The sequence below is a fragment of the Podarcis pityusensis genome (assembly GCF_964106645.2).
Source record: "Podarcis pityusensis genome assembly, chromosome: 2".
In the NCBI taxonomy this organism is placed as follows: domain Eukaryota; kingdom Metazoa; phylum Chordata; class Lepidosauria; order Squamata; family Lacertidae; genus Podarcis; species Podarcis pityusensis.
The window spans coordinates 10438535-10460317 of record NC_138029.1 but is presented as its reverse complement, the minus strand read 5'-3'; the positions used below and the strand labels follow the sequence as shown (position 1 = coordinate 10460317).

General features: G+C 45.1%; 1 protein-coding gene across 6 annotated transcripts in view; it reads right to left on the bottom strand.

Moving 5' to 3' along the window:
- Positions 1 to 21783, bottom strand: part of LIMA1 (LIM domain and actin binding 1) — a 70689-nt gene that overhangs the window by 41290 nt on the left and 7616 nt on the right. For 3 of the 6 annotated variants that reach the window (XM_080994483.1, XM_080994485.1, XM_080994484.1), the window contains exons 1-3: positions 17496 to 17599; positions 9311 to 9447; positions 1923 to 1968 (exon numbers count right to left, since the gene is read on the bottom strand). In XM_080994483.1, coding sequence (XP_080850609.1) covers positions 1923 to 1968; positions 9311 to 9429 — 165 coding nt within the window. In that variant the 5' untranslated portion in view covers positions 9430 to 9447; positions 17496 to 17599. Of the gene's footprint in view, positions 1 to 1922; positions 1969 to 9310; positions 9448 to 17495; positions 17600 to 21783 lie in introns of those variants that run through there. The other 3 variants (XM_080994488.1, XM_080994487.1, XM_080994486.1) reach the window with 3 other exon arrangements.

Sequence of the window (21783 nt, the reverse complement as noted above, 5' to 3'; positions counted from 1 at the left end):
GACATCTGAAGGCAGCCCTGTTTAGGGAAGTTTTTAATGTCTGATGTTTTATCGTGTTTTCAATATTCTGTTGGGAGCCGCCCAGAGTGGCTGGGGAAACCCAGCCAGATGGGCGGGGTATAAATAATAAATTATTATTATTCCCACGGAAGCCTATGGACCTCACTCCCAGTATCACATGCACTTCCAGCCCTGCTTCAACAAGATATATGATTCTGTGCAAGGGCCAGAAAGCTGCATGCACCCAGGAATTCCACATGCAGCCCCACCCCATTCTCAAAGTCTGTAAGGTACATGTGGAGAAAGTGTTCCCAGACAATGCTGGGGTTGCCCTCCTTTGAAGGCCATTGTGTTCCACTGTAGACGTACAACAGCACACCACAAAACAGAAATAGCAAGGATACTTCTAAAGTGCAACTACAATTTAAAATTATTATGGTGCTAACTGCAGCATGCATCACCATTTTCTTATTGTCCTTTGTGGGCTTGTTAAAGCGATGTCTATGACAGGGGTCAGAAACCTTTTTCAGCAGGGGGCCGGTCCGCTGTCCCTCAGACCTTGTGGGGGGCCAGAATAAATTTTGGGGGGATGAACAAATTCCTATGCCCCACAAATAACCCAGAGATGCATTTTAAATAAAAGCACACATTCTAATGTAAAAACACGCTGATTCCAGGACCATCCGCGGGCCGGATTGAGAAGGCGATTGGGCCGCATCTGGCCCCTGGGCCTTAGGTTGCCTACCCCTGGTCTATGATGATGGGAGTTTTACAACAATAGGAGGGGTTTTGTAGTTGACGTGCACTTCATACAGAACAAAAACATGCCCACCACCTGTTGGGCTCCCTGAACCGATATTCTATTCAACAAGGATGACAAAGGCAGAAACATAAATAATAGACTTCAACTGGTGAACTGGAGATTCAGGAGGGGGAGAAGAGAAGGGGTCAAAAATATCTTAGTACAAAAGACGAAGCAGCAGCAGCAGCTCTGAGCCAGGAAAAAAAAAAAAGCAATAGTACAGTCATACCTTGGGTTACAGCCGCTTCAGGTTGTGGTTTTTTGGGTTGCGGACCGCCGAAACCCAGAAGTACCGAAACGGGTTACTTCTGGGTTTCGGCGGTCATGCATGCGCAGAAGCACTAAATCGCACTTTGTGCATGCGCAGAGGCGCCAGATTGCAACCCGCGCGTGCACAGACATGGGTTGCGAACTTGCATCCCGCACGGATCACGTTCACAACCTGAGCGTCCACTGTTACTTAGAAACAGAAATCCTCTTGGTGGCATGGATTTGGGGTGGTACAAAAAGTTATTTTGGAAAGCGGAGGCATACCAACTTCAGTTCCTTATTCAAACAGCTTCTATGTTTCTGTGTTGAATAAAATAATCAGGAACTGGGAATCAAGGTCAGCTCCATCTCTTCCTACAGGGTATCCTTTAGGTAGCAGCGCAGGTAGAAATTCGGAACTAAATGCGAGCATCCATTTAAGCCTCAAAGCTAAGCAATGAGCGAAAAGGTACAGAATCTAACAGCTGCTTTTGCTTCAGAGCACAGAGAAGGCTATTCATGGAAGTTTTGAGGTTAGGACAAAGGACTTGGGAGCTAAGAGCGTTCTGGTTTTGAGAAGCTGATACAGAGAGAGTCAGTGCATGACCCCAGGGAAAGTCACTTGACTTCCTTGTGCTTCGGTCAACCCCTGAAAGGACAAGAAAGTGGGTCAGAGGCTGGGCAAGGCCTGGAGCTCAGGAGCCAAACAAAAGCATCCACAAAGCAAGTTTCCTAGTCAACACCAGATGAAGAGACAAGACAACTCTCTTGAGGACACTCAAGAGCAGCCACTACAGGAAATGAAGAAACTCCGATGCTGTCATGGTTTTCACGTGGCAATTCATTCCATAAATATCTTTTCAATACTTACACTTCTTTTTTTCTCCGCAGTTGCTTCCTCGGCTGCTTTCTGGTACCTTTGTGGGGAAAGGGGTAGAGAGAAGGGTTGGTGAGAGAAATGGAGAGAGAAATAGCTTTATTCTCAGTCCTAAACTTGCAGTCCTAAACCACAGAGCCTAGGACTTGCCGATCAGAAGGTCGGTGGTTTGAATCCCCGCGACGGGGTGAGCTCCCGTTGTTTGGTCCCTGCGCCTGCCAACCTAGCAGTTCAAAAGCACCTCAAAGTGCAAGTAGATAAATAGGTACCACTCCAGCGGGAAGGCAAACGGCGTTTCCGTGCACTGCTCTGGTTTGCCAGAAGCGGCTTAGTCATGCTGGCCACATGACCCGGTAGCTGTACGCTGGCTCCCTCGGCCAATAAAGCGAGATGAGCGCTGCAACCCCAGAGTTGGTCACGACTGGACCTAATGGTCACCCCTGACTTTTACTTTTACTTTACCTTTACTTTTAAACCTGCAAAGTGAAGCACGCACAAAGTTTGTATGTGTGGGTCATTCGAGGATCTGCTAAATGTTGGATGACTGACAAGGCTGTTTGGCGAAGGAGAAAGAAGCCTCTAAACTTTTTCAGCAGGGGGCTGGTCCACTGTCCCTCAGACCTTGTGGGGGGGCCGGACTATATGGGGGGGGGGATGAACGAATTCCTATGTCCCACAAATAACCCAGAGATGCATTGTAAATAAAAGCCTGCATTTTACTCATGTAAAAACACCAGGCAGGCCCCACAAATAACCCAGAGATGCACTTAAATAAAAGGGCACATTCTACTCATGTAAAAACACGCTGATTTCTGAACAGTCCATGGGCCGGATTTAGAAGGCGAATGGGCCGGATCCGGCCCCCAGGCCTTAGTTTGCCTACTCATGCTCTAAACCATATGGTGTCATAAGCCTGTAACAAAATATTCAGCAGCAGCAATAAACGTCTTAAGTGCCTCCATTAATCGTGGCATGAGCTTTCATGTATGGCAAGCACCACCCTCTCGGTTGGTGGGTACAGATACATGCATGTGAATGGGTAGAGAAGGAGAAAATGGTAAACTGACTGGAAACAACACATCATGCATCTCAGTAATCCACAAAAACCTATGCCACAATACATCCATTCAGTCTTTAGGATCCCACAAGACACACCCTGCAGCAGCAAATTGTTTTAAACTGTGCTTTAAGAGTCCTTTAAAAGCCAATTATATGACAGACTAGCAGTTTGGGTCACTGCAGGTGGTGACAGCAGCCACGAAATTAAAAGACGCCTGCTTCTTGGGAGAAAAGCAATGACAAACCCAGACAGCATCTTAAAAAGCAGAGACCTTGCCAACGAAGGTCCGTATAGTTAAAGCCATGGTTTTCCCAGTAGTGATGTATGGAAGTGAGAGATGGACCATAAAGAAGGCTGATCGCCAAAGAATTGATGCTTTTGAATTCTGGTGCTGGAGGAGACTCTTGAGAGTCCCATGGACTGCAAGAAGATCAAACCTATCCATTCTGAAGGAAATCAGCCCTGAGTGCTCACTGGAAGGACAGATCCTGAAGCTGAGGCTCCAATACTTTGGCCACCTCATGAGAAGAGAAGACTCCCTGGAAAAGACCCTGATGTTGGGAAAGATGGAGGGCACAAGGAGAAGGGGACGACAGAGGACGAGATGGTTAGACAGTGTTCTCGAAGCTACCAGCATGAGTCTGACCAAACTGCGGGAGGCAGTGGAAGACAGGAGTGCCTGGCGTGCTCTGGTCCATGGGGTCACGAAGAGTCGGACACGACTAAACAACAAAGCAGTTTGGGGGAGATTAAGCCCCCTGTGGCCTCTGACTGAGAATGGTTAAAAGCCCTTAACTCACAATGCAGTTTGAAGTGGAGCTGCTCTGCATTTAAATGCTCAACTGTCCCCAAATAAAAGTCATTTGGAGGAGACACCAGAGTCAGCAGTTCTTGATAAGGCCTGGTTACCACACCCATGACTAATGTTCACCGGATAACCTCTCCCCTGAATTTCCTAAGTATTCTTTCCGTAGCCTGCAGATATGCACTCAGTCCTTCTTGCATGCCATTCTTCAGCTGCATGTACCACACAATGGACCCAGCAGACAAGCATCTCTCAGGTGATTTATTCTTAACTCGGACCACCAGCAATGTGGAACCCACCCACTTTCAAGGTCAGGGTTCCCCAGCGTGTGGGTCAGGCACTTACACTGTGCTCCTGGGCATGAGGATGGGGGGGAGGTTACTGGTTCTGTGGCATTAGGAAAGGGATTGGAAGAAATTTAAAGTCTATTTGAATAAATATTGTAATATTAAAAATTAGAAGTTACCTGAAAGTACCAAATAGGCCTAGGATTAAATTAGGAGTTAATTAAATAAATGAGATTTAGAATGTTAAGAAAAGTTAAGAAATCTGATTTTAATTGGAATATTGTCTTTGAATAATGATATTGGAAAGCTGATACATTCAGTTACAAGGAAATTCAGATGGGAGGGACTAGAGGAAGTCAAGCAATATGTTTATGAGGTTGGAACGTTAATTAATTAATTTGTATTGTTTATGTGTTTGTTGTTATATCTTCTGTTTTTATTCATTTTAGTTGTTTTATATTTTTGTTTTATTCGTTTTACAGTATGTGTTATATTTGTATGAAACTCAATAAACATTATTGTGGGAAAGAAAGGAAGATCACAGGACATCTCTGGTCCCCTCCTAAAGCCCTACAAGGGAAGGTCAAAGGAATAAAACAGTATCTCTGAATCCATTTTTCAAACCAGGTTAGGAATTTGAGGCAAAAGGAGTACAGCCCTCCTGGTTCACAAAAATTCAGTGTACCTCAGCAAGGTTCTTGGACGGGGTGGGGGCTGGGGGAGAATTTCTTTATTTTATTCACAGTATTTTTATACCATTCATTATCAGTATGTTCTAGGGGTCGTACACATTTAAACATGCCTGCTTATCGTCTCCCAAAGCAACTATTCCGAACTTAAAAATGGAAAGCGTAATGCTGGTGGTCAACAAAAGAGGTTTAAAGACTCTCTCAAGGCAAATGGGGGGGGGGGGAAATGTTGTATAAACACCGACACCTGGGAAACACTGGCCTGCAAGCGCTCCAATTAGAGAACAGCCTTGACCAAAGGTATCATGGGCTTTGAAGACGCTCAAACTCAGGACAAAAGGGAGAAATGTACTAAGAGGAAGGCACACTTGGCAAACCCTCACAATGATCAACTCCTGCCTGGAAACCTATGTCTTCACTGTGGAAAGACGTGTGGATCCAGAATTGGCCTCCACAGTCACTTAACGCCAATTCTGGATCCACACGCCCTTCCACAGTGGGAACATAGGTTTCTCGGTGGGAGTTGATCATGGTGAGGGTTTGCCAAGCGTGTCTTTCTCTTAGCACGTTTCTCCCTTTTGTCCTGAGTTTGAGCGTTAAACTGACTTACTGTTAAAACCGTGTTCATGGAAGACATCTTATTCGGCTACTCTAGATTTAGAATAAAATCTAAACAAACCTACAATATGAACACTCCACCTATCCAGGGCTTTCTTCCAGCCGGAACTCAATTCTAGCACCTCTCAGGTGGGCGCCATTGCCATCCTCAGAGAATGAGGGATGCATTCATGGCAAGTTCCGGCACCTCTTTTTCTAGAAAAATAGCATGGCGCCCTACCCCTGTTCTGACTGGCGTGGAATATAAGGCGCCACCTGCCTCAGGATCCTACCCCTCCTGCTTCAGCACCATAGCCGCACAACCACATTTTCCCAGGCACCTCAGGAGTGTGGAAGTGATGGAATTCCAAAGATGCAATTTTGGCCATTTGCCAAGATGGCTTTGGAAGGGGACTTGACATATTCATGGAAAACAGGTCTACCAACGCCTGTTAGCCATCATGGCGGCTATAGGAAATTTCCGTGTTAAGAAGCAGCAGCACAACATTGAATGCCAATGACTGGGAAGAAAGAGATTGTCATCATGTCTTGCTTGTGGCCTTCCCAGAGTTATCTGGTTGACCACAGTAGGAAACAGTTTATATATTTTCTCCCAGTTTATGTATTAGGAGGAATTAAAGAACCTTTTAATGAGGGTGAAAGAGGAGAGAGCAAAATGTGGTCTGAAGCTCAACATAAAAAAAAACTAAGATCATGGCCACTGGTCCCATCACCTCCTGGGAAATAGAAGGGGACGAAATGGAGGCAGTGAGATACTTTACTTTTGTGGGCTCCATGATCACTGCAGATGGTGACAGCAGCCACGAAATTAAAAGACGCCTGCTTCTTGGGAGAAAAGCAATGACAAACCCAGATAGCATCTTAAAAAGCAGAGACATCGCCTTGCCAACAAAGGTCCGTATAGTTAAAGCTATGGTTTTCCCAGTAGTAAGGTATGGAAGTGAGAGCTGGACCATAAAGAAGGCTGATCGCCAAAGAATTGATGCTTTTGAATTCTGGTGCTGGAGGAGACTCTTGAGAGTCCCATGGACTGCAAGAAGATCAAACCTATCCATTCTTAAGGAAATTAGCCCTGAGTGCTCACTGGAAGAACAGATCCTGAAGCTGAGGCTCCAATACTATGGCCACCTCATGAGAAGAGAAGACTCCCTGGAAAAGACCCTGATGTTGGGAAAGATAGAGGGCACAAGGAGAAGGGGATGACAGAGGACGAGATGGTTGGATAGTATTCTTGAAGCTACCAGCATGAGTTTGACCAAACTGCGGGAGGCAGTAGAAGACAGGAGTGCCTGGCGTGCTCTGGTCCATGGGGTCACGAAGAGTTGGACATAACTAAACGACTAAACAACAACAACAAAGGGGAATACATGTTAAGCAATGTTAGATATAGAAGCTAGGTGCCAAATGGCTCCTTAAACCAGGGTCTCTAAAACGGAATGCCTAGTTTCCATTTTGGGGGCTAGATGGCTCAAAAGTCATATTTTTTTTATTACGACTTTTTGGCTCCTGAAATCCACTCTGATTGTGCAGATAAAATATAATGGATGGAATTCTACTTGATGCATTACTAGTGTGTGAAAACAGTCAAGATCCAAGGATCCCCTGGCATACACCTCCAGATGGTGGAGACGCCAGGCACCATCTTGGCTCCCAGGCATCTTCATTTGGTTGCCGGTGGCCAACAGCCAGGTGCAAAATGCGTCTGGCGAATTTCAAATGCTGATGGTAACAGTCCCTGCAATTTATAACTCTGTGCGGTAGATTAGGATGGGAGATAGTGACTGGTTCAAGGTCAACCACAATGAGCTTCATGGCTGAGCGTCAATGGTTGGGCAGCAAGGTTTCCTGGGTGCTGGTCTAACACTCTTAAGCACCTCAATTCGCTGTCTCCCTTATGTGGCAGGGGGTTCATTCCCTGCCACTTTATCATTTTGCTAGGCTGGAGAAACAGTACGAATCAAAGAAGAAAGCTCCTACTTTTGCATCTCTCCCTGCACCCTGTGCTCCAAAATGTTGGATACACTGGATAAGTGGATAAATAAAAGCATCTTCACGCTGGCCCAGCCCAGCTCTTCTTGCCACTGGGTGGCATCTGACCACAATAAATGTGCCAATGTGTTGAAGCATAATTGGAAGCAAATAAATGCAGGGCGTTTATAGTTCTGAAATCCTAGAAGCAAAAAATGGACCTGCTGGCCAGGGATTATGTAGCACTAGGATTCAGAGAAGCAGTGCTGGATCTGGGTATCAGGAACAATACTTCCAAAGCAGGAGATATAGACAGATAGAGACAGACAGACAGACAGACAGATATTCCTTGTTTTAAACGTTCATTTTTGTAAGGGGCTTTGAGTTTCACTTTTTAGGAACAGGGAACTAATAAATATAACTATATAAATATGGACAATCCATATATAGACACACAATCCACACTGATAGTTTTCCTGAAGACTCTGGATTGTTTGGGATTCTACTGCACTTTCTAAAAAGAGCCCAACAAAGTACTCATTGGAGGTGTTGTGCAAGTACAGGATCAGGACATTATTAGTACAAAAATCAGGTGTCTGTAAACCGCATGCTGAACTGTTGGGGGGGGCCCTCTATTTTTGAGTGGGTAAGAAAATTACACACAAGCACTGGCAGAAGAAACGTCATGTTAAGCCTCTTAACAGGCCACATTTCTTAAGCAACAAGGTGTTTTAAAATATTCAGAGTGGCTAGCCTCCCATGCCCCACATTGAATGCTTCCACATGCAGCCAGTTCCAATTTCTGTCAGCGGAGAAGGCGTTGTCATGTTCATACCAGCTAGGATTGCTGAAAGCATGGATTACAAAAGCCAACTCCTTTTGATTCTATTATTTCCTCCTTCAGAAACCTCAAACTGAGCTGCTATCTCTATCAGGAATCCAGTGGAAGCATTTCCTGAAAACACTTAAGGTAGATGATTTGGCAAGCTACACACCTTAGCTACCACAATGTTTGTTTTCCTAGTTCAACAAAAACATGGTGACATTCCCCAATACTCTGTTCAGTAATCTCTGCAAAGGAGAACAGCTCTAATACACAGGGGCTCAGTTCTGACATCACAGCAAACACTGGTTGAGTGTGACGTCTGAATTGACAACCCATAATCACAAATGCACCTCCAGAGGCCATTAAAATAAGAAATGCAGAGAAGACAGAACAAAAAGCAAACAAGTTGTTAAAGCATAACTCGCCTGTACACCTGGGAAAGTCAAACCCAGTATACCTGAAGGAGCGTCTCCACCCCCATCGTTCAGCCCAGACACTGTGGTCCAGCTCTGAGGGTCTTCTGGTGGTGCCCTCACTGTGAGAAGTGAGGTTACAGGGAACCAGGCAGAGGGCCTTCTCAGTAGTGGTGCCTGCGCTGTGGAACGCCCTCCCATCAGATGTCAAGGAAATAAACAACTATCTGACTTTTGGAAGACATCTGAAGGCAGCCCTGTTTAGGGAAGTTTTCGATGTTTGATCGTGCTTTTAATATTCAGTTGGGAGCTGCCCAGAGTGACTGGGGAAACCCAGCCAGATGGGCGGGGTGTAAATAATAAAATTGTTGTTGTTGGGTTCTAATTTACAGGAATACAAAACCATGGTTTGGAGGGATGGGAATGTCCAGATTAAGCCAGAGGGAAGACCTATGTCAAGAATAATGTTCAGTTTCTCTAGCACAGGAGTAGAATCATAGAATCCTAGAGTTGGAAGGGACCACGGGGGTCATCTAAGCACAACCCCCTGCAGTGCAGGAATATTTTGCCCAATTTGGGGCTCAAACCCCAGATTAGGAGTCTCGAGCTCTTCAAAATACATACAAAAAAACCAATATGGCCAGCTGCTAGTTGTTACCACTATTCTCACAGAAAGAACAGTCAGTACTCTTGGACAGGACAGTCGCAGAACTTACTTGGAGAACCTCTCCATGAGAGCCGATGACTTGTTCTTGTTGACAAAAGACAACTCCTTGGCAGTGATCCTCAGAGAATGCGAAGTCCATTGCCTTCTGTTAAAGGGAGACGGCTCCATCTTGAAATGCCACAGCAACTAGAGCGCGAATGGGGAAAAAGATTTTACATCAAATACTTCTCTTGCTCCATGGCAGACTTCTACATTTCTCTTCATTCCACTGCCTGCTCTCAAGTTGTTTTTTTAAAAAAGGCTTAATTGGTTTCATGCTAGATTCCCTGAAATATGCCTGAAGAAATATTAAGTTGAATTACTGAAAAAGAAAAACATATCCACAGCAACACCTGCCCCCCATCTTATAGTTACGTAATCTGCACTACAAGAGAAGGAGGTTACAGTTGAGGAGCCTCAGCAAACACAGTTCCCATGCAAACACTTCTCAATGAGTTATGGATAAGTTCAACCGTAGTGGAAGCTTTATATTGCAATACTAGCTGATTATCTTGAAGAAAAAAAGCCAAGCACAGCAGAAATAATGGGTGGTAGCCAACTAACTTATTCCACCTCTTCCTCCCCTCTCCTCCCCCAAAACTGTTCGCAGGGCTCCCCAAACAATTTGGAGAAGATATGGGGAAGATGCAGAGAAAATGGGGGTTGTTCTATTGCACAAGCATAAATCCTTGCACCGACAAAATGGGTTAGTTGGCTGCCATCCCCCACATCCCTGCTCAAACTATTTTAAACTACAATTTGAAGTACCGTATTTTTCCATCTATAAGATGCCCCCATGTATAGGACACCCCCTATTTGGGGGGGACCCCAAAAATTAAGAAAATACCCCTCAGCATTACCTGTGTATAAGACAAGCCCCAATTTTAAACCTAATTTTTTGGTAAATAAAACAAACCACTTAGTCTTATACACAGAAAAATACGGTAAATCAAAGGCAATGCAATAAGCATAGCTCAACTCATTTATGGATCTGAAGCCTATGGGTGGCATTATGTTCACTGCAAAGGCTGCTTGAAATGAATGAAACCCAGCCAGATGGGCAGGTATAAATATTATTATCATTATTATTAACGACACTAAAAGAAGAAATCTAGCCAATGTCCAAGCCCTACACTAACTATGGCACAACACCGGCTAAGAACTAATCAATGATACTGCAGGTATCAGGAATGAATAACTTCTGAAGCATCTGAAAGGTAGACAAAAAAATTAACCAATGGCATCCTTTCCCAAGGTGAGTGTGCATTTTCCCCAAGTTACCATGAACTGCATGAAAGTTAGCAGCATTGTAATCTCTTTCCTTTGGATTCCATCATCATAATGTTATGAGTCTGGGGGTTCTAGACTCCCCCTAAAATGCTGGATCCTGTAAAGAGCTAGAATTTGATCAAGCTTCCTGAACCTCTGGATCCAGCCATAGTTAAAATGTAAGTCAGGCCAGCTTCTTCAGAAGACATCCTGAATGATGATGCTTTTATCACCCTATTTTTCATTCTATAAGATGCACCCAGCCATAAGACGCACCTAGTTTTAGAGGAGGAGAACAAGAAAAAAAAAATTCTCTCCCTCTCTGCGCAGCACCCCTTCAGCGAAGCGGCAGGAGAAATCAAGCCCCTTCCATTTCTCCTCCTGCTTCGCTGAAGGGGCGCTGCGCAGAGAGGGAAAGCTGTGGAGCGCCTCTCCAGCGAAGCGAAGCCAGGAGAGCAAGAGGGATCGGTGCGCATCAACCCCTCTTGCTCTCCTGGCTTCAGCGAAAGCAACGCAAAGCCTCCAGAGGCTTCAGGCAGCTATCCCTGAAGCCAGGAGAGCAAGAAGGGTCGGCTTCGCGTTGCTTTCGCTGAAGCCAGGAGAGCAAGAGGGGTCGGTGCGCACCAACCCCTCTTGCTCTCCCAGCTTCAGGGATAGCCGCCCGAAGCCTCCGGAGCACAGCGGAAGCGCTCCTGCTGCACTCCGGAGGCTTCGCATTGCTTTCGCTAAAGCCATGGAGCCTGCATTCACTCCATAAGATGCACACACATTTCCCCTTACTTTTTAGAAGGGGAAAAGTGTGTCTTATAGAGCAAAAAATACAGTATTTATTAAATTTGTATACCGCCGTTCTTCCGAAGATCCCTGTTCACAAAATGAAAACACCAAAATTCATAAGAGATGGGCCATTAAAGGAGAACTAAAAGAGGGTCATTAACAAAGCGAGGATTTGTTATTATTCCTATTAATAATTACTATTACTACTACTACTACTACTACTGCTATATATGCATAAAGTGTTTTCCCGAGTATAACATTGGGCAGAGCTGGACAGGGGGAGAGGGATAGTGTAAACAGCAACATCAGAAGGAAGTGCAAAAAAAAAGAAGGGAAAAAAAGACAGTGGTAATTACATAGTTAAAAGTTATCTGGTAACACAAATTTCCCTGACCTTGGTATGCCAATCAACAGAGATAATGTGCTAAAAACCCTTTGTCTCTGTTCAATCCGCAAGCAATAACATTGAAGTTCCTGGTGAATTGTAAGCCACGCTGCAGTCTCCCTTTGAAGTATAATACGCTCCGGGGATGTTCCCCTAATAGCTTTTGAATAATGTCATTTCTGATGTCAGATTTGTGTCCATTTATTCTTTTGCATAGGGACTGGCCTGTGTTGTTCTATGAGGAATATAGAAGGGGCATTGCTGGCAGATGGTGGCATATATCACGTTGGATGAGTAAGGGATGAATGAACCCTTGATTTGTGGATGACATTATTACGTCCTGTAACAGTGCTGCCAAAGGAGACACAGGGACAGAGCGGGCATCGGAGTCTGCCAAAACAAACAACACGAGGCAGTCATTCAGGCAAATTGACGGGCGAGGGAGGGCCGATTTCCCCATCACTGCTCACTCTGAGATTTTAAGAAGGGGAAGAGATCTACTGAGGGAGGTGAGGTGCACTACATCAAACATCTTAAATCTCATTTTGCAGGCAGCCCGCAGGTGAAGGAAAGCTAACCAGGAGACACTGCTCACTTAAATCCAAGTTCCAAAACCAGATGCAGAGGCCCAACAGCAGCAAGACCCTGTTCAAATTAAGTACGAGAACTGGTTCTTCTACTTTGCTAGCTTGGGAAACTGACCTGACCACAGAAACCAATCTAGAGGAAGTTACATTCCCCTGGGTGGAGGTTGACCCGAGGGACAGACTCTTTCTATTCTCTGGAATAATAAGAGGAGCAGCAGCAGCAGAAAATGACAGGAAAAGGCCACAAGAGCAGGGCTTGGCGAATTCAGTTAAAAGCACAGGTTCTCACGCACATACGCATTCATAAGGGGATGAGAAAGCATAGCAATAACATGAAGCACTAAGCAGGGCAAATTGGGGAGGGTGGAGTACAGACCTTTGGCCTCAGACACAGCCAATTTTTAAGCATTTGGCAGGTTCCCCAACTTGCTCCTGTGTGCATGAGATCCAAAGCTGAAAATTTAAGCACGCAAGGGATGCGATCTGCTCAAAGACCGTACAGTGGTACCTCGGGTTACATACGCTTCAGGTTACATATGCTTCAGGTTACAGACTCCGCTAATCCAGAAATATTACCTCAGGTTAAGAACTTTGCTTCAGGATGAGAACAGAAATCGTTCTCCAGCGGTGTGGCAGCAGCAGGAGGAGGCCCCATTAGCTAAAGTGGCGCTTCAGGTTAAGAACGGACCTCCGGAACGAATTAAGTACTTAACCCGAGGTACCACTGTATATTATAGCTGTCAACCTTCCCCTTTTTTTACAGGAAATTCCCTTATTCTAGCGCAGTTTCCCGCTGCTATCCTGGATAGTTAGATATCCCATAGACTGTCCCTGGGACAGGTGAGGCTGCTGATCCCTTATTTTCAAATCTGAAAGTTGACAGCTATGCCGTATATGGACTCTCTGGGGTGTTTCCTAATATCACAATTGCACTGCATATTTGTCGGTTTGCCTGCATCAGTGGCTTCAGGTTAACGCACCTTCCAACATGTCGAAGCAGGTAATGAACTATCACCATTCAACTATGGGACAAGAGGTTCCCCGTCCGTCATTTGCGCAATCCAGGCAAACACGTTTGGCCCCTAGACAAGCCAGTACAGACTAGGCTAGAACCCTTCCCTTGTTTGTAGCTACTTTCCCGTGTGCCAATGTTTTCTCTCTTTCAAACTAGCATTTCAGCATGCTAAGCTCCCAACCCCTGGCCCGGCCACAATGTTGTGTCTCTGCAGTTTGTGTGAACCTTGCCCTAAGCTGCCAAGACAGAGACAGCCGTCATGCGAACCAGTGCAGGGACGTAGGTTCATGTCACTTGTCCCTGGAATGAGCGCAAATGTTTTTCTGTATGCCACAACAGCTGCGAGAATATTGCTAGCGAAGAATTGGAAGAAACAAGATTTACCAACTATCGAAGAATGGCAGATGAAGATGATGGACTATATGGAACTTGACAAACTGACCGGGAGACTCCGACACCAGAGAGAAGAGACGGTGGAAGAAGACTGGAAGAATTTTAAGGAATATTTGAAAAAATATGTTAATATTTAAACCTTAGAATAGCTTTGGAAGTGGATATAGGCTGTAGGGTTAGAAGCAGAAAATAGGGTATTTTAAAATAGTATTATTTGTAAGTGATAAAATGTGAAGTTATTTTAAGTGTGATTAAAAAAAAGAGATGTTTAGAAATTATGATATTTGTAAACTGTTAAAGATGAAGTAAAAAGAAAATCAGATAGGTGGGACTTGGGGAAGCCCACTTAATATTTAGAAAAATAAGGATATGACAAGAATTTGCTTGTATTGCTTATTTTTCTGTTTGTGTTCTTTATTTGTGTTATAAAATGAATAAAAAAATTGAGGGGGGGGGAATGGAATGGGCGCAAAAGTTCGGCCTTAAGTATAATGCCACACAGCCGTTGCTCAAGCAAGTTGGGCAGTGCGTGTCAACCTTGCGATGGATCACCAGCTAAACATTGTGATATATCACTATATATCGCGCTGTCTGAAATAAGGATGGAGGCATTGGCTGGCTTCATGGTTTTTCCCGCACTGTGGTTTTTTGCTGGCGCCTGCCCTTGTGATTCGCTGCCCCCTACAGGAGCCAGGGGAGAGCTGAGCTGGCCAAGTTAACAGGGGCTGCAGGAATCGAGAGAAACATTGGCGGCCGTCACGCTTTTCCCTACATTGTGATTTTTGCACAGCGTGTGCACAAACGCACCATAATTCACAATATATTGCCAGGTCAAAAATAATGAAACCGGTATCACGATATGGGCTTCAAACCAGTTTTGGGCAATATATCGCACCACCCTAGTGCCTAAGGGGAGGAGGGAAAAAAGCTACACACTAAACAGAATTGCAGAGTTGGACAGGATCCTGAGGATCATGCAGTCCAACCGCCTGCAATAGAGGAATATGTAGCCGTCCCATACAGGGATCGAACCTGCAACCTTGGCTTTATTAGCACCACCCTTGAACCAACTGAGCTCTACAGGCTGCTCTATACATTTGGATCCTTAAGAGGTCAGTAACATCCAGAATGCTGCAGCTAGACTGGTGACTGGGAGGGGCCACCGAGACCACATAACACCAGTCTTGAAAGACCTACATTGGCTCCCAGTACGTTTCCAGGCACAATTCAAAGTGTTGGTGCTGACCTTTAAAGCCCTAAACGGCCTCGGCCCAGTATACCTGAAGGAGCGTCTCCACCCCCATCATTCTGCCTGGACACTGAGGTCCAGCGCCGAGGGCCTTCTGGCGGTTCCCTCGCTGCGAGAAGCCAAGTTATAGGGAACCAGGCAAAGGGCCTTCTCGGTAGTGGCACCCGCCCTGCAGAACGCCCTCCCACCAGATGTCAAAGACAACAACAACTACCAGACTTTTAGAAGACATTTGAAGGCAGCCCTGTTTAGGGAAGCTTTTAATGTTTAATAGACTATTGGATTTCAATATTCTGTTGGAAGCCGCCCAGAGTGGCTGGGGAAACCCAGCCAGATGGGCAGGGTATCAATAATAAATGATGATGATGATGATGATGATGATGATGATGATGATCTTCTTAGAGGTCAGTAGCAAGAACACAACAGTCTGCATTAAGACAAATGCACCAAGTTCTTCCTTATGAGCCTCCAAACAAACAAAAAGCCCGTCTTTTGCCTGGTAAAGCAACCAGTTCAGGGGGTACATGGCACTGCCAGAGGGAGCACAAAAAGCAATGCGGTAAGAATGATTTAGCTCCACTTGGAAAATAAGACTGAAGCACGGAACATCAACCACTGCCAGTGGCATTAAACACCACAGGTGTTGCATGAGCTCACGCATACGAAGGCTGCCAACCATTTAAACGTGGATTAAGTTTAAATAAGTTTGAATTCCACAAAAACTTCGCTATGGACCCCTTTCTGAGCTATTGCAGCATAAGGATTTAATATTAAAAGATGAGCTTTCTTACCAACACTACTCGGTGTGTTGCAGAGACACACCAGCAACAAAATAGCCTCAAACAATGAATAAGTGTGCAACTCAATCTCAGCCCTGCAGACTAATCCTGCAGATTAAATTGACTACATATATTACTCTCCTCCCTCCTGCTCTGTCTTGCATTAGACTAATGTTTTATGCCACTGTATCTCACTACATGGGACGCGGGTGGCGCTGTGGGTTAAACCACAGAGCCTAGGGCTTGCCGATCAGAAGGTCGGTGCGACGCTCCCGTTGCTCGGTCCCTGCTCCTGCCAACCTAGCAGTTAAAAGCACGTCAAAGTGCAAGTAGATAAATAGGTACCACTCCGGCGGGAAGGTAAACGGTGTTTCCATGCGCTGCTCTGGTTCGCCAGAAGCGGCTTAGTCATGCTAGCCACATGACCCGGAAGCTGTACACCAGCTCCCTCGGCCAATAAAGCGAGATGAGCACCGCAACCCCAGAGTCAGCCACAACTGGACCTAATGGTCAGGGGTCCCTTTACCTTACCTATCTCACTACATTGGAGACTTTTGATAGGCACAGCCCCACAATTTCATATTACACATTCACTCGGTAATAATAGGATTATGTTTGCTTACAAACCGATTGCGACCATAATTTATATGTTCTTCTTTACCGCTTTTTTTTTAAAAAGGGTGAAGCTTCTCCAACTGCAAAATGCTATCTCGGATGGCTGCGAAAGCGCCGTTTTAAGTGCCAATATGGACTTTCAGGTCTACAGGCTATTGATTTCGGCAGAACGCATTGGTTCCATTTAGCTGTTCCAGACTCTGCTGTGTCAACCGGCAAGAAAGGCTTTCTGGAAGGACTGAACTGCACATTGTGGAAGACCCCATACAAGGCATTGGCCTCACTCTTAGGCCTCCCCGTTGCCCGACAAACTGAGCATGCTCTGGAACATTTGTCTCCCTCCACCTGCAGATTCAGGGCAGGACCGGCTCTCGCACCCAGAGCTTGCTTGCCAGTACTGAGCATCTCACAGAGGGATGGCTGATAAGCTTCCAAGGAAGTCCAGAGTTCCCTCCGAACAAAATTAGTAAAGGTCATCCAGGTCGATGGCTTTCACTCCCCGGCTTTTTCTCTTTCCGGCATGCGCTGGTTCAGGACAGCTAAGTGGCTTTTGGCTTTTTTTCTGGTTAATGTTTACACATGAACACTCATCTGCAGAGCAAACATTGCCTAGGTAGGTCCTCTTGCCGCTCCCCATGAAACAGAAGCTTTGGAGAGCGACAAATGTGGACTTTAGGATCCCAAAGAAGCCTTGCATGGTTTAGGGAGTACAGAAGCTGATCCATAGCTGGGGAACCAGTCAGCTTTGCTTAAGTCAGGAGTTCTGAAATTCAATACAAGCAGTGGGGAGGGGGGGGGGGAAGGTACAGAAAGCTTTAACACAGAGACTGCTAGGTGCCCCACAGCCTCCTCAGCAACTACATACAAGTCGGAAGCAGAGAACAGCACGTTCTGAAGCAACAACAGAAAACTTGCAGGCTTTTGCTAAAGCTCAGCCCCGTCCAGCAAGCTTCAGCTGTGACGTTCACTCTGCCCTACAAATTATTGCTAAGAAAAACAGGGTAAGAAAGGTGAAAGTCTGAAAGCGATTTGGAGAGCTCAGTAGCTTTATGGCTTTTTTCTCCTCGGCCTAGAGTCCACTTGCCCTCTAAACGAGCGCTTAGAGCGAAAGGTATTTGCGACTCACCTTAACGACGAAACTGCCTCCACAACAACTGAGTAAGAAGCTTACGGAACTGCAAAAGCACCAGAGAATGTTTTGCCTTTTTGTGCATCTGTAGAAACATGCAAAGGCACTGGCACACGCTTGTACTTTTGCCAAGAGTACAAATATTTTCAGGTACATCTGGGAGCCAGGCATTTCATAAGAGTTTTGTTTTTTGATTATTAGTGGGAATTAAGGGGAAAGTTTAAGATAAACAGCTTATCTTGCGAACATTATGCTCTGGAAAACTCAAGGATTAAGGCTGGTTTTAATAAAAGTATCTCTCAATTTCAGGCACTGGTTAAAGCCCAATATTGTGATGCTACCAATACAAGAAAAGCATTGCCCCTTTCCAAAGAAGTTATGAAAGCGTGAGGCTGCTGCGGAGATCGCACAAATTTTGTAACAGATTTGCATCAGAGCAGCAATGATTCAGTAGACAGTTCCTGCATTAATCCCAGGGAATGCAGTATCAAATGTCCTGGACCCTGCAGCCGGGGAAGCATGCATACATTTTATCATTATACCAGCAGCGTGGTTCACTGCATAGTGACATGACAAGGGCCTTTTCGGCTATGGCATGCCACATGTGGAAGAGGCAAGATGGCAACTAGGGTGGCACAATCCCACCGCCAAGTCAAAAATAACTTTTTCTCCAGGGCCTTTGGAGGGACTGAACTGGCTGCCCACAGGCTTGAACTTTCCACTCTGCACTGCTGCGTTTTACCAAAGAGAGTTTTGACTTGTATAATATAATTGTTTTAGAATAACATGAAGTGCCTGCAGTCTATAGGATACATTGGTCTACAAATCTAATAAATAACATAATAAATATTTGTGCTACGCCTGTAAACCATGTCTGAAGCCATGATTATCATTAACATTGGCAGGTTTTATGATCGAGACAGCCAAGGGTGTTGTTTGTTTCAGAAGTGATAACATTACCAGTCTGTTGGTTTTCCCTATGAATTTCAGTCTGCATTCTCTTTACTCACATGGACGTCACTAAGTAAACACATTGCGGACATATCTAAGGTTTCTCATCCCCAGAAACCTTTGGGTGATTACCAAGCGCATTGTTAATCTTTAAAGGAGATAAAAGTTTCTTAGCAAACACGAGATCGTCACGTCACTCCCACTTCAAAGTTATCCATTCCGGGATAAGGGAGGAATTTTCACTGAGTGCACCAAGGCTACTCCAGAATGAGGACATTAAATGGCTGTCCACTTCCTTCAGTTGTCCCTCACCTGCTCTTCCGAGTTTCTTGAAGCGCTGTAGTATTGATGTTAAAACTACACAGCTCTCCCGCAATGATGGCAGTTCTGTGTTTGGGACGTTCATTATCTGTCTTATCCAACAAAGTTTGTATATTCCATGTTCCAAAGTTCAATTGTCTTTTATGACCGCTGGGTGGTGACCCCACTGGGTGCGGTAATCCAGTCAGGGAAACTGGGAGGCAGACTATGTTCAGGGCACCTTTTCTAGCCTCTCCCCCTTTTGGGGGTGAGCAGAGTAGATCCCAAATAGGGCTGCTCAGTCATGGATACAGCTGCCGAGCTGCTCACCTGCCTCATTCCTTGAGTCAGAGCAACTGAATCTGTATCCACCGCCCATGTGCCGGTTCATGACTAGGGGCTTCCAGATTTCACAGTCCTGCCCCCATTACAATTTGCTGGTCGCCATGGGACTTTTGGGGTGTGGGTTTGGGATGGGTTTTTGGAAAACGCCTGTGCGTGAATTTATGTGTGTAGATCAGTGCACGCTGACCAACGCACAGTCTTCACAGTCAGGCTCTATTCCGATGGCATGAGTATCACGACGACTGGTAGATTCTTATCTGCTGCAGCCTTCATCCGCCTTCACAGCCGTCATAACATAAGGCTTGTTATCATCCACCAGTTCTGCCGTTGAGGACTTCTTAGATCATTCTTTGTCTAGCTCCTTCCCTTTGACCTTACTGACTTGGGTGACCATGCTGGGAGTATGAGATTCCCAACGGCTTTGCTCACAAGGATCATAGGAACGTGCAAGCCCAGTCACCACGACAAGGTGAGTCACTTACAGACTCACTGTTAAAACCGTGTTCATGGAAGACAATCTTACTTGGCTACAAGCGACTGCCCAAAGAAGCAGAAGTTGTCCACTTCCAGCCACGACTGCAGCATCACACCCAAACTCAGTATCTATACCAGCCTGTTCAAAGCACAAGGCTAATAATAATAAATAATAATAATTTTTTAATTATGCCCCACCCATCTGGCTGTGTTTCCCCAACCACTCTAGGCTGGGAAGGAGGATAATACATTTTCCAACTGCATTTCTTTATCGGAGCCTTTTCTGCCCATTGTATCTGTACATCAATCCACTATGGTTTATTGGCGGGCGGTTTATTTCGGTGGAACAGTGTACGTACAATGTGTTACGCTGCAGGGGTCAGCAAACTTTTTCAGCCAGGGGCTGGTCCACTGTCCCTCAGACCTTGTGGGGGGCCAGACAATATTTGGGGGGGGGGAATGAACGAATTCCTATGCCCCACAAATAACCCAGAGATGCATTTTAAATAAAAGGACACATTCTACTCATGTAAAAACACACTGATTCCCGGACCGTCCGTGGGCCAGATTTAGAAGGTGATTGGGCCGGATCTGGCCCCTGGGCCTTAGTTTGCCTACCCCTATGTCACGGTGTACAGATCATCTCAGGGGTCTTCTCCCTTCCAGCCACACTACAACTAATCTGAATTATGCAGGGTGGAAAACATGAAAACTTAGAACTGTTTTTAAAAGAGGTTGTTCTTTAAATAAATTTCACACAAAGTTCTAGTTTAGATCACTTTCAGAAAACCTAGGGAACTGGAGCAAGACTACTGTTCACTCACGGATTTAAGGAAATGGGCAGCAAACTTTATGCAGTGATAAATGTAGCTTTAACACTGTTCTTTAACCTTTGATCAGTCAGAATTATGTGATGTGGCAGATAAGAACACCCTACCTTCAGATGCCACTCCTTAACCAACAGCTACATATATGAGGAAACTAATTAAAATTTCTAATCAGATAACTAATGGTAGCAGTTGTTGCTCTGCTGGGCTTTATTTATAGCAGGGTTTTAGTTTTAGCAGCAACAAAATGGAACACACACACCAAGACTATAATGGCTTGATAACAATTGCAGACCCCCAAAGTGTCCCTATTTTCCAGGGACATCCCTGATTTAGAGAAGTCACCCCGGTTTCTGATTTGATCTCGGAATGTCCTGCTTTTCCTTAGGATGCCCCCATTTTCACTGGAGAAATGTTGGAGGGTATCAAGTTATCTGACCCCTGAGCCGCCTGAAGGCAATCCTGTAGAGGGAAGCTTTAAAAAAAAAGTTTAATGTTTTATTATGTTTTTCTATACGGTGGTACCTTGGTAGTCAAACAACTTAGTTGTCAAACAAATCGGCTCCCGAACATCGCAACCCCAGAAGTGAGTGTTCTGGTTCGTGAACGTTTTTCGGAAGCCGAACGACCGACATGGCTTCCACAGCTTCTGACTGAGTGAAGCTCCTGCAGCCAATCAGAAGCCGCACCTTTGTTTTCGAACCATTCCGGGGATTAAATTCGAGAATCAAGGTACCACTGTATGTGGGAAGCTGCCCAGAGAGACTGGGGAAACCCAGTCTGGTGGATGGGGTATAAATAGCAAAATTATCATTGTGGAATGGGACATCCCTATTTTCATCGGAGAAACGTTAGAGGAAATGTGATTCATCCTCAGTCTCTTGAATACTTTCCCCCACAACATTTCAAATTTTCTTGCCTCTTGCAGAACTATTTTCAGTAATAATTTACTACTCCTTTCCATACATTGATTCGTTTAAACTTGCCTGTGCAGCAGAAAATACAGAACTGAATAGAATTTACTAGTATGAAACCATTTTTTTCAAATATGTTAGCCCCTGGAATCTACTCCAGAAGATGCCTTGAATCAAACAAGGCTGTTAAGTTGATAGCTGTGGAACTTGTGAACTGGCAGATAAGAATCAAATGCTGCTCCCCATATTACACCCTGCTCTTGCTCCTATAAAAGCAAACTCCCTTTCTAAACCTTTATCACATCCTCAACTTTATTATAGATGTGTTGCTGCCCTGGGCTCCTTCAGGAGGAAGGACAGGATATAAACTGAATACATATGTACATAAATTACTAGTTATTGAAAAGACAGAAGGAAAACCAACACCCAGATTGGCACTTGTGAAACAAATTTTAACCTAATAAAGTTGGCATG